This window comes from Meles meles, chromosome 4 (assembly GCF_922984935.1).
Source record: "Meles meles chromosome 4, mMelMel3.1 paternal haplotype, whole genome shotgun sequence".
NCBI classification, from domain to species: domain Eukaryota; kingdom Metazoa; phylum Chordata; class Mammalia; order Carnivora; family Mustelidae; genus Meles; species Meles meles.
The window spans coordinates 133,318,381-133,335,915 of NC_060069.1; the positions used below are offsets into that span (position 1 = coordinate 133,318,381).

At 37.0% G+C, this 17,535-nt stretch overlaps 1 protein-coding gene across 25 annotated transcripts in view; it reads right to left on the reverse strand.

Moving 5' to 3' along the window:
• Positions 1-17,535, reverse strand: part of ROBO2 (roundabout guidance receptor 2) — a 1,322,570-nt gene that overhangs the window by 26,186 nt on the left and 1,278,849 nt on the right. For all 25 annotated transcript variants that reach the window (XM_046002527.1, XM_046002529.1, XM_046002535.1 and 22 more), the window contains 2 exons: positions 14,251-14,407; positions 2,864-3,124 (listed from right to left, as the gene is read on the reverse strand). In XM_046002527.1, coding sequence (XP_045858483.1) covers positions 2,864-3,124; positions 14,251-14,407 — 418 coding nt within the window. The remainder of the gene's footprint in view (positions 1-2,863; positions 3,125-14,250; positions 14,408-17,535) is intronic.

Here is a 17,535-nt window from a genome sequence, read left to right on the forward strand (position 1 = left end):
AGGATGAACTGAGTCAAGTCATAAGCAAGAGAATATAAGGTGGTGTTTATATACATGATTCATTTTTCTCTAATGGTGTGCACTTTTGTCCTGGAAAGAACCAAAGAAACTGACATTCTCGTTCTACATGGCTGACAACTCCTGAATGGAACAAATATACATTAAGGTATAAAATGGACTCCTCCAGATGAGTAGAAGTAGGAGATAAACTGAAATAAGAAGAGGGTGCAAAACATTTATAGATCTCTTGTAGTGACAAGCACTGTACTATGCATTGCATGGGTCAATGTGAACAGAATCCCTGGAGGTGGAGTGTGGGAATTAGCATTTTTCAAATGTTCCTCCTGTGATGCTGATGTGCACCTCAGATGAGGGCATTTCGTTCCTGAAGGGCGAGATCCTGCGGGAGCACATACAGGCCTCATAACTTCTACAAAGGGTGTCGCTAATGACACCCTGGAGGATTGTTGTGTTGAACAGAAACATACTCAGTGAAAGAAATAGGGTTTGCCCTACAGGTACCTGGAGCAGGTGATGAACTTGTTTGTCCACTCATTTTGTAAAGATCTACGCAACACATGCTAAAGGCGATGCTCAAATTAAGAGTGGAAAGATAGCAATGAAAAATTCAGGTGAAAACCCGAGCCCTTCTGAAGAATAACAGCTGTAATACAGCTAGATACTGGACTATGTCCTGTATAAGAGCAAACTCAGTTAACTCTTTTTTTTTTTTTTTTTACGATTTTATTTTTAAGTCATCTCTACACCCAATGTGGGGCTAGAACTCACAACCTCAAGATTAAGAGTCCCATTCTCTACCAACTGAACTAAGCAGAACTCATTTAATTCTCACAAAAGCTGTGATGTGTAATAAAGAATTTACCTTGTCCAAAGAGAAGTTAGGCTTTTGCCATGTGCTCCAGGGAGGTAATCTCTCTCTAAGTTCTAGAATGTACTATCTGATAGGAGTGTCTTTGTTCATCTGGAGACCTTCGGCTTCTCCAGAAAGTCTAACAATGTGATTTATGATAGGGGCTTTCGGTCACATGGTATCAGCTTGCCTTCTGGAAGGACTAGAGGCTGAAGTCAGCTATGCAGATAACCAACCATGCTTATGTGACAAAGCTGCAAGAAAGACCATGAACTCAAGGTTTGCATGAGTTTTCCTAGTTAACAGTACTCTATGCATATTGCCCTACATTGTTGCTGGGAAAGTAATGCTTTCTACAAATCCATTGGGAGAAGACAACTGGAAGTTCGAGCTTTGGAACTTTCCTGGACTCTGTCCTGTGCATCTCTTCTCTTGGAAGATTTTGATCTGTATCTTTTCTATATAATAAACCATAACTTTCAGTGTCATGGTATTCAGTGATTTCTATGGCTTCTTCTTGTGAATTCTTAGATCAGAGGGTGGTCTTGGAGACTCTGCTCTCGCATCGTATATGAGCTAATTGGTATTAGGATCATCATTTTACAATTGGTGGGGGGGGGTGGAAGCACAGAAAGGTTGAGCAGGTTGCCCACTGTCATACAGATAGTAAGTAGTGGCAGTGGCAGTTCCAACCACAACTGCCCTCAGTCAAATACCAGATAAGACAATCTGGAATAGGCGTGGCATTTAGGTATCACTATATTTTAAAATTATCCAGGTGACTACAAAATGCATCAAATTTGAGAACACCTGAGCTAGAATCTGTGCCTTAACTGACTAAGTACATGGTTATTATTAGTTAACCTGAAGGAAATCCTTTGGCTCTTGAAGCAGTGGGCTTCAACTTAGATACAGGTACTTTGTGAAGCAGTCTAATGCAAAGTAATACTGTTGAACAGCAGATTGTCTTTGGCCTTTGAAAAACATCAGATCATTGATAAAAAAGATGTTTAGAAACTTCTGGTTCTAAGAAAAGAACCTATGGTCGTAATCAGCTTCATTTGATTGGCCTGGTTTTAGTATCTCTTTGTATATTTTGTTGTATTTTTAAAAGAAATAGTTCATTAACACAGAGAACAAGATCTATCTCATTACCAACTATCCTAGTATCTAAAACTATCAAAAAGAAAAGCAAATCATATTTCATAAAAATTTAACTTGAAGTACGTCATGGAAATCAATAGAAGATGATCAGAGGTATGACTCTGAGATTTCAAGAGTCAGATTTAATCTGTCACTGTTTGGGAGAAGAGAGAGCACATGAAAAAACTTGTATGAAATTGTGAGATCTTGTCCCACTTGTATTCTTCCCATGCTTGCACAGGATACCCAAGTAGATCGCCATCTCTACCTTAGGAGAGGGTGTGAGTTGATTAGAAAAAAAGGAATTTGGGATTTGTAATTTATTCGAGGTTTTATTTTGTTAATGCATCTACTAATATTACTGTTTTTTTTCTTTCTCATTTAATTCAGCCCAAGGATCTTTTAATAACTGACACTGACCATATGTGATTTGCAGAAGCTTACATTTACATATTCACAACCACATACAGAATTAATCACAGGCACTCTGAAGAATCTAAACGGAGTCTTTTATTATGGCATTGGAAGTGAGTTCAAGGATAAGCTAATTGGAGCTAACCTGTACATTAGAAAAGATTCTGGTGTAGCCAAAAGCAGTTTAGCCTGAAATTCAGCAGATCTGAATTCTTGCCCCGGTTTACTCTTTAACCAGTTATGTGACTTTGATCAAATTATTTAATGTGTCCTTAGATAATTTCTTTATCCGGATGATTAATGAGTTGCACAAAAGCACTTCTAACCCCCAGCTGTATAGTCCTCTGAGAACTCCTTGTGAATGTATTGTAAATGAACATTTCCTCGATCCCTGTGCTGAAGGCCTGGGTCCCCTGACCTGACGAGAATATTTACCATGTTTGCTTGGCTATATCAAACTGATAGGCTCTTGTCAACTCATCCAGGTGAGCTTGCAGCATGGGCTGCATCTCTTCCCGGGGGGATGGAGTAAGAGTTGCAGTGGACTGCTGTCCAAAGGAAATAGCGGGAGAAGAAGCCACGCCTCGGACAGGAGGTGTTGGGACACGATCATCATCTTCTTCCAGTTCATCTTCCATACCCTGGTGTAAGTATGTTTGTACCGGTAATGGTGGGCACCAGCTATCACTGTCATACCTGAAGTTTAATGAGAAAAAAAAAAAAGCACATTGACACATAAACACGTAAACATGCACACAATGATACAGGCAATTCATAACAACCACAACGGGAATGACAGCACCCTCTATGTTCTCTCAGTTGATTTCATCCTGATTTCAATTTGTTGGTGCTGCCACAGTAAATCACCTCGCTGTTATCTTAATTTCTAATCATAATGACATCTGCTATCTCAATATCTCAATTTATTCTTGGAAGATCTTATTAGCTAATTGTTACCCCATAGTTACAAAAGGCAATAACTTCCCAACAAAGTCACTCATGTGGAAAACCCAAATTGCTAATTAAAGACAATTAATGAATTAATTTAGTGCTTGTAGATTTAACTACTTTCTTCTGCTGTTTATCCTTGTATACCAAACGGAATATGCCAAGATTGATTGTCAAACAAGTGTCTGAGAATTTCACTTACTCTTATTCTAGATCTATGCCAACCTTTCAGTCCATCTGACATGTTAATCATTAAGATTTTATGTTACAAAATGTATTCAATGGCCCTTAGATGCTTTTAATTCTCTGATTTTCTCAGTGGAAACTCGCGGCTCCTTGTATGTTGACATCTAAAATCCATAAAGTAGAAGTTCAAAAGCTAGCCTAATAAAATATATATTAAAAGGGAAAATAACAATTTATAAAAACAGGGTGCTTTTAAGGACTCTGGTCAGAGAATATAGAGAATTAATCCAAACAGTTTTCTTTGTGACATGTCTCTCAGTGGTATTTCTATTTACACCTTCTCCATACACTATTATTTTCATTAATCAAAAAAAGCCCTTTAAAGGGAGACTTAAGGATAGGATAAACAATATTGCTGAATGTAATTGTCCTATAAATTCTACTTAAATATAAACCGAGTCTCTTACTTCCCCTTTACTTCCATAATCATAGATCAGAATCATTCTGGTGTGAACTAGCCCATTAGCTCTCCTAGTCTCTTGCGACGCCATCTTCATCTTTTTCATCCTATAGTCCAGACAGACAAAGGGATCATATTTCTAAAATCTTCATTTCCATCACACTTGTGCTTTGAATTATTCAGTGGTTATCACTAATATAAGCAAAAGTTCAAATTCATTAGCAGGGCCTAAAAGACCCTTCCCCATCTGATCAGCCCATCTTTCTAGCTAATTGCACTCTATTTCCCCAACATCAGCCTACTGTGTATTGTTTTCTAAACTCAGGGTCTATATATAACTATTCTCAGATCATCTGCCTGTGAGCTCCTGCTCTTCCTTTGGTTCAGTTCAAATGCCATCAGTTTTGTGAAGTCTTCTCTGCCTCCACCATATGGAATTGATTACAACTCTAAAATATTCCCCATATTATATTTTTAAAAAAGATTTTATTTATTTATTTGACACAGAGAGAGAACTCAAAAGCAGGGGAAGTGGCAGGCAGAGGGAGAAGGAGAAGCAGGCTCCCCACCAAACAGGGAGCTCAATGCATGACTTGATCCCAGGATCCCGGGATCATGACCTGAGCTGAAAGCAGATGCTTAACTGACTGAGCCACCCAGGCGCCCCTACTGGGATTATTTGTTTCTGTTTTTTCCTACTGTTTTATGAGATCTTTAAATTCAAGAACTCTGTAATTCTCAACTTTGCATTTCCAGCACCAAATGCAATATCTAGTATATAGAAGACTTCATTAAAGGAATGAAAAATCAAATGACTATTATATATATTTATATATATATATATATATATATATATATATATATACACATATACACACACACACAGACACAAACACACACACACACACACACACAAAGTGTATCCTCTCCCTTACAAATGCTAACTTGTAAATGTTCAGAAGATTCTTGAATATTTTTACTCAAGTGTCTTTACTTCTCTTGTTTAAAACTAAATTTATTTAAAAACCTATACACGGGTGTTCGTAGCAGCTTTATTCATAATTGCCAAAACTTGGAAGCAACTCAGATGTCCTTCAGTGGGTGAATGGATAAATGAATTATGACAAAATTCACCGAAAGGCCAAATTCTAAGCTTCTCCAGATAACGGAATATTATTTAGCGCTAAAAGAAATGAACCATGAAGCCATGAAAAGAACTGGTGGAAACTTAAATGCACATTACTAAGTGAAAGAAGCCAATCTGAAAAATCTACATACTGTATAATTCCAAGTATATAACATTCTGGAAAAGGCAAGACTATGGAGACAATAAAAAGATCAGTGGTTGCCAGAAGTCAAGGGAAGGGAAGGATGATTAGGCAAAGCGTGGAGGATTTTTATGACCAACTGCTCTATATGACATTATAATGGTAGATACGTGTCATTATACATTGGTCCAAGCACATAGAATGTACACCAAGAGTAAATCCTAATGTAAACTCTGGACTTTGGATGATGCTCATATATCAATGTAGGTTCATCAATTTAACAGTGTATCACTTTCGTAGGAAAGTAGCTAGAGGCAGAGGCTCTGCATGTGTGGGGACAGGGAGTATCTGGGAAATCTCTGTACTTTTTCTCAGTTTTGTAGTTAACCTAAAACTGATCTAAAAAATAAAGTCTATTTAAAAAATAAATTCTATCTAAAAAATAACGTCTATTTAAAAAAATCCTTGAGTTGATCACCCATTTATTCGACAACCATGTATCAGAAAACGGCATCTATTTACAGAGCAGGCATCCAGTAGGGCAGACTGGTACCAAGCAAGTAATCAGCAATACCAGGTACACAGGAATAGGGAGACGGTGGGCTGAAACTAGTTCGGCGGTAGGGCAAGGCTATGCTGACTATATGAAAAGGGGTTATTCTAAAAGGTGGCCGAGTGAAAGAGAAAAGATCACAGTATTTGAAGAACTCAAATAATTTAATAACTGGTAAGAGCCAACAAATAGAGTTGGGTGTAGCTGAGGCAGGGGAGGTGACGATGTGCCACATCACCTGGGGCCTCATCAGTCCTGAGAAGGACCGTAAGTGACGGACAGTCACTGAGGGGTTTTTTACAGGGAATAAACCTCATCATCAGTAGCAGTGCTATTTTCCTCTCTTGTTGAGGCTACCTGAATAATCTACCTGGTGAGCTGTGAACTGAAGAGCACGTTTCAGTAGCCTCATATGCTCTGATAAGAATATCTCTGCCAAGGGACGCCTGGGTGGCTCAGTGGGTTAAGCCGCTGCCTTCAGCTCGGGTCATGATCCCAGGATCCTGGGATCGAGTCCCGCATGGCCTCCTTGCTCGGCAGGGAGCCTGCTTCTCTCTCCACCTCTGCCTGCCTCTCTGCCTGCCTGTGTGCTCGCTCTCTCTCCTTCTCTCTGACAAATAAATAAAATAAAATATTTAAAAAATATTAAGAATATCTCTGCCAAAATGTCCTCTATATTGCAGTGTAAGCAGGCACACTTTAAGATGTTACAGATGACAGTTTTTATATACTGGAAAATACCATTGGTTAAACTTGCATTCCCATCAAATATCTATCAAAGTACCAATCTGCCCTGAAAAAATACATTGCTCCAAAATGATGCCATTTTGATCTGTTTCATATGCTGGAGATCACAGATTTCGTTTGGAGGGAAAAAAAGATTCTTTTGTGTACAAAGTTTGTCACCCATGGTCCTGTCTGGATTCAGTGCTTCTGGTTTTTCCCATCTACTAATCAATCCTTGACACCACTTACAAACTGGTCTATGGAAACATCAGAATTGTTTTAATAAAACATTCACGTCTGTTCATTCTATCCTATGCACTAAATATGTCTAAGCGTCCACCTACATTTTTTGATGGTTTTTCTCTGAACAAGAATTTTCTACTCAAAATAAATTGGTTAGTTTTCTTCATCATCATAATGATCTTCTTCTTCTTCTCCTTCTTCTCCTTCCCCTTCCCCTCCCTGTCCCTGTCCCTGTCCCTCTCCTTCTCCTTTTCTTCTTTTTTCTTTTTCTGATACTTTTCCATCATGGTCTATTGCTTGAAATTATTCAACTTATTTTGAATGAACTGTACTTCTCCAGTTTCATCCACCTTAATCTTACAAATCCTTCAAGCTACATGCTATATTCCATATCTTTTATAAAGATTTTCCAGATGAGGCCAACTAGCACTGATATATTATTCTTCTGACTTGCACTGACATTTTTGTACATTCACTTGAAAATTGATTATATGCTATGTTATGCCATTTCCAGTGTTGGTTTCTTTAACTATTGTCTAATTTTTTTGAGAATTTAACCTTTCACATGTTAATAGTATCTTTTCTTCAAGTGGATTTATGCTACATTAAAATTATGACATTCAATTACTCTTGTCTAGCCACACCTGACATGATATTTTAAAAATAGTAGATGATAAGCCTATTTATTGATTTGGAATGAAAACACACAAACTGATTCATCAATAAGAATGTTTATGATTTGATGACATGGCTTGAGGTAGAGAGTATAATGTAATGTGAAATAAGTCAGTCAGAGAAAGATAAATACCATATGATTTCACTCATACAAAACAAAGGAGCAAAGGGAAAAAAAGAGAGACAAACCAAGAAAGATTCTTAACTCTAGAGAACAAGCTGATGGTTACCAGAGGCGAGGTGGGTGGGGGGATGGTTGAAATAGGTGATGGGGATTAAGGTGTGCACTTGTGATGAGCACGGGGTGTTGTATGGAAGTCTTAAGCAGACTCTGTGTTGAGTGGAGGAGCCCAACATGGGGCTTGATCTCAAGACACTGAGAACCATGACACTGAAATCATGACCTGAGCTGAAACCAAGAGTCAGATGCTTAACAGACTTAGCCACCCAGGCACCCTCAACTTTTTCTTGTGGTAACATAAAGAAGACTGAAAATGCTCCTGATGCCAAACCAAAGGTCTTTTGGCCAACCATTCCTAGAAAAGCTTTTTTTTTTGGTTTTGTTTTGTTTTTCATTTCTATATTGTCAATGAAGTATGAGGCATCATATTATCTGTCTTGCCTGGTAAATAATAAGAAAGATGACAACAAATCAATGTTGCATGTGAACTAGCTAAAGGCCACATACAAATGCCGAATTACTAATAAAAATACAATACAGTTCAACACCCACAAAAGCTTGCCAATCTTTAAGTATAGCAACAAAGCAAAACGTCAGATTTCTATTGAATCCCTACTGAATTCTTACTAGCATCATATGATAATAATAAAAATACATTATATTTATAGCTAAGGAGGAATACATTTTGATTCCTTTTTAACAAGCTGAGAGACATATGGATGAGAGAGAACATTTACTATTGTTGTCATAATATTAAATTAACAATTAAATACTTTCCATCTGGACAATGATTTGGTAACTTTTGGTACTTAGTTCTACGGGGGGAAATGACCCCAGAAAGGCTTAGAAAGAAATTTAATAATATTGAAAGTTTAGAAACAGTATTAAATAAATTTGTAATAAAAAGTAATAAATTGTAATAAATTTGTAATAAAATTTGTAATAATAAAGTAATTGTAATAAAAAGTAAGAGACCATCTTTTCAAGATTGAGATTATTCCGGGTTAGGTATATTTCCAAAATTTATCCCTTTCCTCCATCCTACTGCCTTATCTTATGGCCTTATCATTTTTTAAGCTATTGGCTATTCTGCTGTAGTATCCCAAATGTTATCTACCTGCCCTAGCCTCATGTACTCCAATTCATCATCTATATCCAAAGGTCAAAATCCCTATATGACAGACAAGGTTTCACAACTGGCCACAAGACACCTTTTCAGATTATCTCTTAGTCTATAAATATTTCAAACCTCATACAGCAAGTACTGATTGCTGAAGGATACACACAAGCAATTAGAATGCAATGCGATGAGTACTACAGTAGAGTAGTAAGCTTAAAGAATAAAAAAATTAAGGTAAGGCTAGTCACCTAAACCAGAATAAGATGGAGATTTCAAGGAAGAGTAGGGAGTATAAAGGAAAATGAATGGGGGCTATTCTTTTTTTCCTACCTTTCATTATATATATATATACACACACACACACACACACACACACACATATATATACATACATACACACATACACACACATATATGTGTGTGTATATATATATATATTTTAAAGATTTTATTTATTCATTTGAGAGAAAGAGAGAGAGAATGAGAGAGAGAGAGAGAGCATGAGAAGGGGGAGGGTCAGAGGGAGAAGCAGACTCCCCGCCGAGCAGGGAGCCTGATGTGGGACTTGATCCCAGGACTCCAGGATCATGACCTGAGCTGAAGGCAGTTACCCAACCAACCAAGCCAGCCAGGCGACCCTATACATTTATATATTTTTTTTCTTTCAGCTATGGAAATTTCTCTCCAACTGCACAGCAAATGGTGACATTAGCAACCTTTTGTTGTAGTCCTTGGTTCATAATTTATTCTGGCACCAAGGCTGCTTTAGGTTAGGGACCATTGCTTGTCCTTTGTTTTTTCTGCCTCAAGCTCAGAGCTGGCACTGAACAGCTGGTTGGAACTCTGAGTGCTATTATTTGTGAACAAATGATTCAAGATTCACTTCAAAACTGAGCTTCTTTTTTTCTTTTTTTTTTTTCCCATTTTATTTATTTTTTTAGCGTAACAGTATTCATTGTTTTTGCATAACACCCAGTGCTCCATGCAAAACGTGCCCTCCCCATTACCCACCACCTGTTCCCCCAACCTCCCACCCCTGACCCTTCAAAACCCTCAGGTTGTTTTCCAGAGTTCATAGTCTCTTATGGTTCGCCTCCCCTTCCAAATTTTTTTTTTTTTAATAAACATATAATGTATTTTTATCCCCAGGGGTACAGGTCTGTGAATCGCCAGGTTTACACACTTCACAGAATTTTTTTTTTAAATTTCTTTTCAGTGTTCCAGAATTCATTATTTAGGCACCACACCAAAACTGAGCTTCTATAGGACTGTCCCAACCTTATACCTGGCATAAATGGTTATCCTTTCCAAAATACAAATTATTATTTTGTATATTTGCTCATCTAGGGTTTATATAAAATAGTGTGTGTGCGCACAGGGGCTTATGTGTTTTCTGGTCTCTACCTATCACTTCTGTGACCTAGATCTTCCTGGATAATTATGTATCTGTTTCTTTCATCTCTCTTGCTTTTTTTCCTGGCACTGGGCATAGCATTTACTATGTACTTGAAAAAAATGTATGTTGGATAAGTTCTCTATTATGATATGCTAAGAACAGCAGAAAGAAAACCTATATATCACCATAGGAAGTACAGTTGCAGAATCCTTGATTGCTATGACAAAAAAAATCATAACTAAAAGGTGATTTCTGAAGTTTTTTTTGTTTGTATTTCAAGAGAACCTTAAACCTGCACAAGTTTCAAAACAAAGCATATAAACAATTCTATAGAAGAACTCATTTGTAAAATATTCAATGTTAGTTTCATGAATAGCACATTATAAAATAATCTAGGAAGTGTTCAAAAATCCTTCCTTTTCTTTTTTTTAAACATGTATTTATTATTTATTTGAGAGAGAGAATGGGCACAAGCACACGCATGAGTGGGGGTGGAGGGCAGTGGTGGCAGGGAAGACTTAGAGAGAGGGAGATATCTCCAGCAGACTCTCCTCTGGGCATGGAGCTTGATCTCAGGACCCTGAGATCATGACCTGAGCTGAAATCAAGACTCAGACATTTAAATGACTGAGCCACCCAGCTGCCCCTTTTTTCAATATTCTGAGGTTTTCACATTAGAAAACAAAAAAGTATAAAGAATATATCAAGAAATGGAGTCCAAAGAAAAAGAAAATTGAATTTTGCTGTCAATTTAGTGATAGGTAAGACTTTACTATTTTGGTTAAAAGTGAAAATTTTTGTTTCAGAAAATACTAGATACTTTTTAAAAAAGATTTTATTTATTTATTCATTTGAAAGACAGAGATCACAAGTAGGCAGAGAGGCAGGCAGAGAGAGAGGGGAAGCAGGCTCCCCGCTGAGCAGACAGTCCCATGTGGGGCTCGATCCCAGGACCCTGGGATCATGACCTGAGCCAAAGGCAGAAGCTTTAACCCACTGAGCCACCCAGGCACCCCGAAAATACTAGATACTTAAGGCAAATAACTCAAAGGTTATTAAAAACCAATCCAATCTACAAAGATTTTGAATATATATAATGGAAATATATATTTCTTTACCTATCTAAAGTACCAAATGAATTTCTACAAATCTTTTACAAAAGAAAAGATTTTCTAAAAGCATACATCCTGGTTAAATACTAAAATAATCCAGAAATAACTTTCTATTTTATGGCTTGATGTTCAGAAAATAATTTATATCAAAAAAATAGAAGTCTTCAGCAATGTGTATTATTTCATTCACGGAATGATATTTTCAATTCTACTGCTGGGCAATAAAATAGAGTGAGAAGTTTAGCATTTGTTTGGAATGAATTAATTTTATTTCAGTGAGTAATAGCTATTGCAGTCTGTTTTTTAAGTAGACCTAGTGGGAAAAGAAAAAAAGAAAAGAAAAATTCCAAATTATCTACTTTATGCTTAATACATGTTTGATAGTATTATTTTCTCTTCCCAGTTGACAAGCTCTATTTTCCAATTTTCTGATTATAGCCTTTAAAATGCAGAATACTGGAATGCTTGGGTGGCTCAGTCCATTAAGCATCTGCCTTCAGCTCAGGTCATGATCCCAGGGTCCTGGAATCGAGTCCCACATTGGGCTCTTTGCTCAGTGGGGATTCTGCTTCTCCCTCTGCCTGCTGCTCCCCCTGCTTATGCCCTCTCTCTCTCTCTCTGACAAATAAAATCTTAGGAAAAAATGCAGATTCTTAAACCCTGTAATCATCTTTTCTTATGGAATTCACACATTTGGTTTTTCTTCAACAGACTCCATGTAGCATGGGTACATTTACATTACTGATATGTTTTACATAAGGTCATGTGCAAAGTTTAACATTTTTAAAAAGTCAGAGAAAAGAGGGTGTGCTCTTAATTTCCTATTTTGAATGAGAACATTTTAAAAAAGTAAAATAATAATGCTATGCATATATATGGGAAATATCCCACAAAAGCAGGTGAAGACCTTTGGAGAAAAAGAAATATGTAGAGGGTGCCTAGGTGGCTCAGAGGGTTAAGCCTCTGCCTTCAGCTCAGGTCATGATCTCAGGGTCCTGGGATCAAGTCCTGCATCAGATTCTCTGCTCAGCAGGGAGGCTGCTTCCCCCCTCTCTCTCTGCTTACCTCTCTGCCTACTTGTGATCTCTCTCTATGTGTTAAATAAATAAATAAAATCTTTCAAAAATATGTAGAGAAGAAAATATAGAGGTATGTATGTGAATATATGTGTATGTGTGTATGAATATGTATATACACATATGCATATCTATCATCTGTTTATATAATGTATATATTATAGTATATATGTATATGTATTACATAACCAAAAAAAAAGGTAAATGAGGTCTTTTAAAGGAAACAAAGTTGTGACATAGAAAGTTCCAGTTCTGGGGCACCTGGGTGGTTCAGTGGGTTAAGCCTCTGCCTTTGGCTCGGGTCATGGTCTCAGAGTCCTGGGATGGAACCCCCATTGGGCTTTCTGCTCAGCGGGAAGCCTACTTCCCCCTCTCTCTCTGTGCCTGCCTCTCCACCTACTTGTGATCTCTCTCTTTCTGTCAAATGAATAAATAAAATTAAAAAAAAAAAAGAAAGTTCCAATTATGAATATTAATCTAGGGGTGCCTGGGTAGCTGAGTTATTAAACGTCTGCCTTCAGCTCAGGTCATGATCCCTGTATCCTGGGATCAAGCCCCATATTGGGGTCCCTGCTCACCTGGGAGCCTGGTTCTGTCTCTCTAGCTCCCCCATACTTATGTTCCCACTCTCACTATCTCTCTGTCATAAAAAAATAAAATCTTAAAAAAAAAAAAGAATATTAGCCTGGAGGGACACTTGGGTGGCTCATCAGTTCAGTGTCCTGCTCTCGATTGTGGCTCAGGTCATGATCTGAGGGCCCTGAGATCGAACCCTACTTCAGACCCAGCATTGGGCGTGGAGCCTGCTTAAGATTCTCCTTTCTCCCTCTCCCTCTGTCTCTCCTTTCTTTCTCCCCTTTCAAAAAAAAAAATAAATAAATAAAAATTAACCCCAGACATCAAAGATAGCACTTGTTTTAAAAGAAAAGGAGATGGAACCAAAAAACTATGTGCATGTGCTCTTTACACAAAAAAAGACAGGAGATAAAGTTATTATTCAAATAAACTGAAGAGTCCTAACATCTAGATACTTCAAAATTTGAAGAAACTTGGAAAAAGAAAAGCTGTCTTTATTATGCATTTATGAGTTTCATTCAAAAGTGGTGGGGACCCAGAAATTGTGAGGAAAACAGAGCAATTAGAATTATTAAAATAGGAAAAAAAAAAAGGACTCGGTATGTTTCTCTTAATTTGCTATTTTTTTTAATTAGAAAATAAAAAGTATCAGTGTCTTTCTGCTTTAAATCAATTTAACACGTTAACAGAGGAACACTAACTCTTGAGACATATTTGGGAATGAATAAAGAAACTGGTCACATTTAAATGCCCTTGAAGGCCACTTTCTAACTTCGAGAGGTTTTGTTCCAGAATGTGCATCAGCTTGAACCTCTTTCACTGTTCTGGCCCCAAAACTCCCATCACAGCTAATGATTAAAGTCGCTACAATTACACCATGGGATGGAGCTCAACAGTGGATCCTCTGCTGTGGCCAGACACTAAGTCATTAGAACACTGTGAGAGATGATGAAGAAGGTTATTTTAATTTCCTTTTCAGCCCCGCTCAGGAGCGGCTCTTGCTGTGGGTACTCGCTTTCAAACTAACAAGCAATATTATAAATGGAGGCTGCATTATCATGATTGCAGACAATCTGAAGCACTTGACGGCCAAGGATTCTAGGTTCTCAATATGTGCTGTGTTGTATTTATCAGCTAAAATACATAGACAGTGCAAACAACAAAAGGGGGGTGGGAGGAGGGTGATGAACGGGCTGGGAAGGGGGCAGGGAAAACAGTAAGGAACACAGATAAAGACAAAAAGGTACGAGAAAGAGAAGAGGAGAGCCTGGGGAATTTTGTTGGTATGGAAAATCGTTTTACCCATTTTCTTGCTGTTCCACTGAATAGTGTTCCAGCTCTGTACCAGGAAGGGGCTGGACTGGGGGAGGAGGTAGAGGAACATTGGCCCAGGTCGATCCATTGTTTTTCTGTGGTTTAGAAGAGTTTTTATTTTTCTTCTTTTTTCCACCTTTCCCACCTGAAAGTAATAATGCATTTATTCAGATATACCATAAATCAGTAGAAAAAGAGTACATCAGAAGGGAAGATGTATTTATGTTTTCAAAACACCACAATCAGTATATTACATTTGTTAAAAGCTATAAACAATGAGACGATATAATCAGAAAAACGTTTTTATAAATCGCTCAAAATTGTATTATTTCCCCCCCGATGCATTAACTACAGTGCTGAATAAACCAAAAACATGGCTTCTGCAGCAAAAGCACACTTATTGATTTATTCACGTCTGCTGCCTCTACATTTTCATTGTTAGATGAAATAATGGGCCATAACAAATTCTTTCAAATGTCAGATTTTAGTGCGTTTATAATGCTCTTTTGCATAATCTCTCTCAGTGGAAAATGCAGTGTCTAAGGATAGAGGCTAAACTTTTCCATTAGAATTTACTCAATTTAATTAATCCAGGAGAGCAGTTTTCTCTCAAAAGTGACTGATAAAAATCAATCAACTATAATCTGGATACTTGTAAATCTTTCACAATGATAAATAAGTCTTACAGAATTTTAAACTAACGAATGGAGTAATTATTTGTGCCTATAGTGAGAGTAGTTCCCAGATGTTTTAAGCATAACATTTCCTAAAATTCCAAAATGGGTGGGATAATTAATGGAAATGCAGTGATCAATTTCAGTACTATTGTTAATACGAATGAATTCATGCACAAAACACGAGCAAAAAATAACTTGGCAGCATAAGAGCCAACTCTGGAATTACTGGAGCTTAATGAAATATAAAAATAAAATTCATCATTTGTATAGTGCTTTTCACTCTTCCAAAATTTAGGTAAATCAAGTTTCTTCTTAAATGGACCACAGTTGATTGCAAGAATGAGCGCTTCTCAAACAGCATAACAAAGGATTGTGTTTCACTGGAACCGAAGAAGCTTACTTCACTCCCACTGCAGCCTATAGCTATATTTCCAAAAAATGGTATGGACCCCTTGCACCTCATCTTTCTGGCACTGCAGGTTGTGAGCATTGACTACTTGCAGCAGGGCTACCAATAGAGATATTACTAGAAGTCTCTCCTCCTTTCTTCTACCAATTACTAAACTGCATCAGCCAACTCAAAAAATTATGTCATTTAGTCATAACTGACTTGAGTGCCAGAAAGTGATGAAACTACTAAACTGGACATAGACACTGTTGCCCAACTATGGAATTGTGTCTGTTGTTTAGGTCATGTGCACATAAACACACAGATTTAAAAGAGCGCCCCTACAGACAAAATGCTTTCACCCTTCCTTTTGCTTCCTATCTTTGGCAGTAAGAGAGGTATTAAGAGAAAGAAGAGCAGGTGTCTTCTGCTTCAAGGATAATCTGGGTTCTTAAAACCCAGCTTAATCTGGGTTTGAAGACTAGTTTCTCACTTGGTAAGTTACTTGATAGATACCCCTTCAATTTCCACAGAGTTAAAACAGACATAAAGTTCCTACATCTTTGCAGTATTCTGAGGATTAAATGAGATAAAGCATGGAGAGGCTCAGCTTGTATAGAAATCTCAATAAATCCCAGTCATTATTACTCTTTCCCATTTCCTCTATCTTAGAGCAAGCATGGTTCTACCCATTTCTATAGCCTTCATCAAGCCTTACTTCTCCAACCCCAATGAGTATCCCAGAAATAGTCTGATTCTTGGAATAAAAATAATAAATCTGCTTGAATAGAAATCTATATTTTTTATGCTTAAGGTAGATAAGCCTTACTCCTTTGTTTCTTTTTTTTAATCCTTTGTTTCTTGATCATTCTTCAAAAATCATAAACCAGGATCATATCTTTTGTATAGTTTCAGAACTGTATTTCAATAATTAAAAAAGAAATGGGCTCATCTTTGTGTCCTTACTGGCTTTTCCCCTCATTGTACATCATTGATTCCTTATATAATTATAGGTGTACAATGTTTTCTTCACCCTTCACTTTAGAAATGTTATATGATCATCACCAGAACTGAATGATACAGATAGGGAAGTTCTTAAATCTCCATAAAGCAAATTCTGTAATATTAAACTTATTTGGACTAAACTAAAAGGGAATAATCACTTCACTCTCACCTCTCAAAGAAGGCTTTCTATCACCAGTTAAAGTAATATTGTATTCAAATGTAGATGAAGTAGTTAATAGATGATAAAACAGAGGTTCTTTATAAATGTTATGTGGTCCATATTCACACAGTAAGAGAAAAAAAATTTTAAATGCAGCAGCTTTACTAGAAATTACTATTTCTGGAGCTCTAAACCCAACTTTGTTGAAGTTCTTGTCCAAGGTCAAAAAAGGCATTATCAACCCTTCAAATATCAGACTTAAAAATGAATTGGGGGAACAAAGCTTATTCATAGATGGAATTTTCCTCCAATAAAGTTTTCCTCCAATGCCCACTTTCCCCTCTTGGAGAAATTTCTGCTCTGTCATTGTGGTATGTCCTGATGGGAATATCAATTGATATGCTCTGTCCTCTCTTAGCATTGACCTAAGAGGTGGGGCTCTGAGCATGGTGGGGGGAATATGACAGAAGTTAACAAAATTAAATGTTTACCCAAGATCTATACCTTGAGCTAAGTGAGCCATAGTTTGTTGTTGTTACTTGCAACCTGAGATCCCCAAGCATTTTAAGGGCAGAAATGCCTGCCTTATGATTTAGAGGAACATATTTTGAAGGCTGGCAAACATATCTGACCCATTTCTCTTCAACTCAAAATGTAAATATTTTAATTGACACTTATTGATGCGGAATGAACAACTTTCATGCATATTAAATTATAAAAATAAATCCTTTTCAAGTTAGTTAAACACTCTATTTTGAAAAATACTGGTGTATAAAAATATTTCATTGTCACTACCGATATTGAGATACATATATGTATATATATAATTATGATTGCCTATGGTTTTTGAGAGATATGAGGTTTTTTTCTTTTAGTGGTTGCATTTTCAGCACAAGTGCTCAGAACTTATGTATGGAATAAATTATAAAATTGTTTCAAAGAGGATGAGGAATTCACTGAAGTAATTCAGAAATGTCCAACTTTCTTTATTTTGTGATTATTTTAAATTGGTTTCATTACTGTGCATAATTAAGATCGTATAA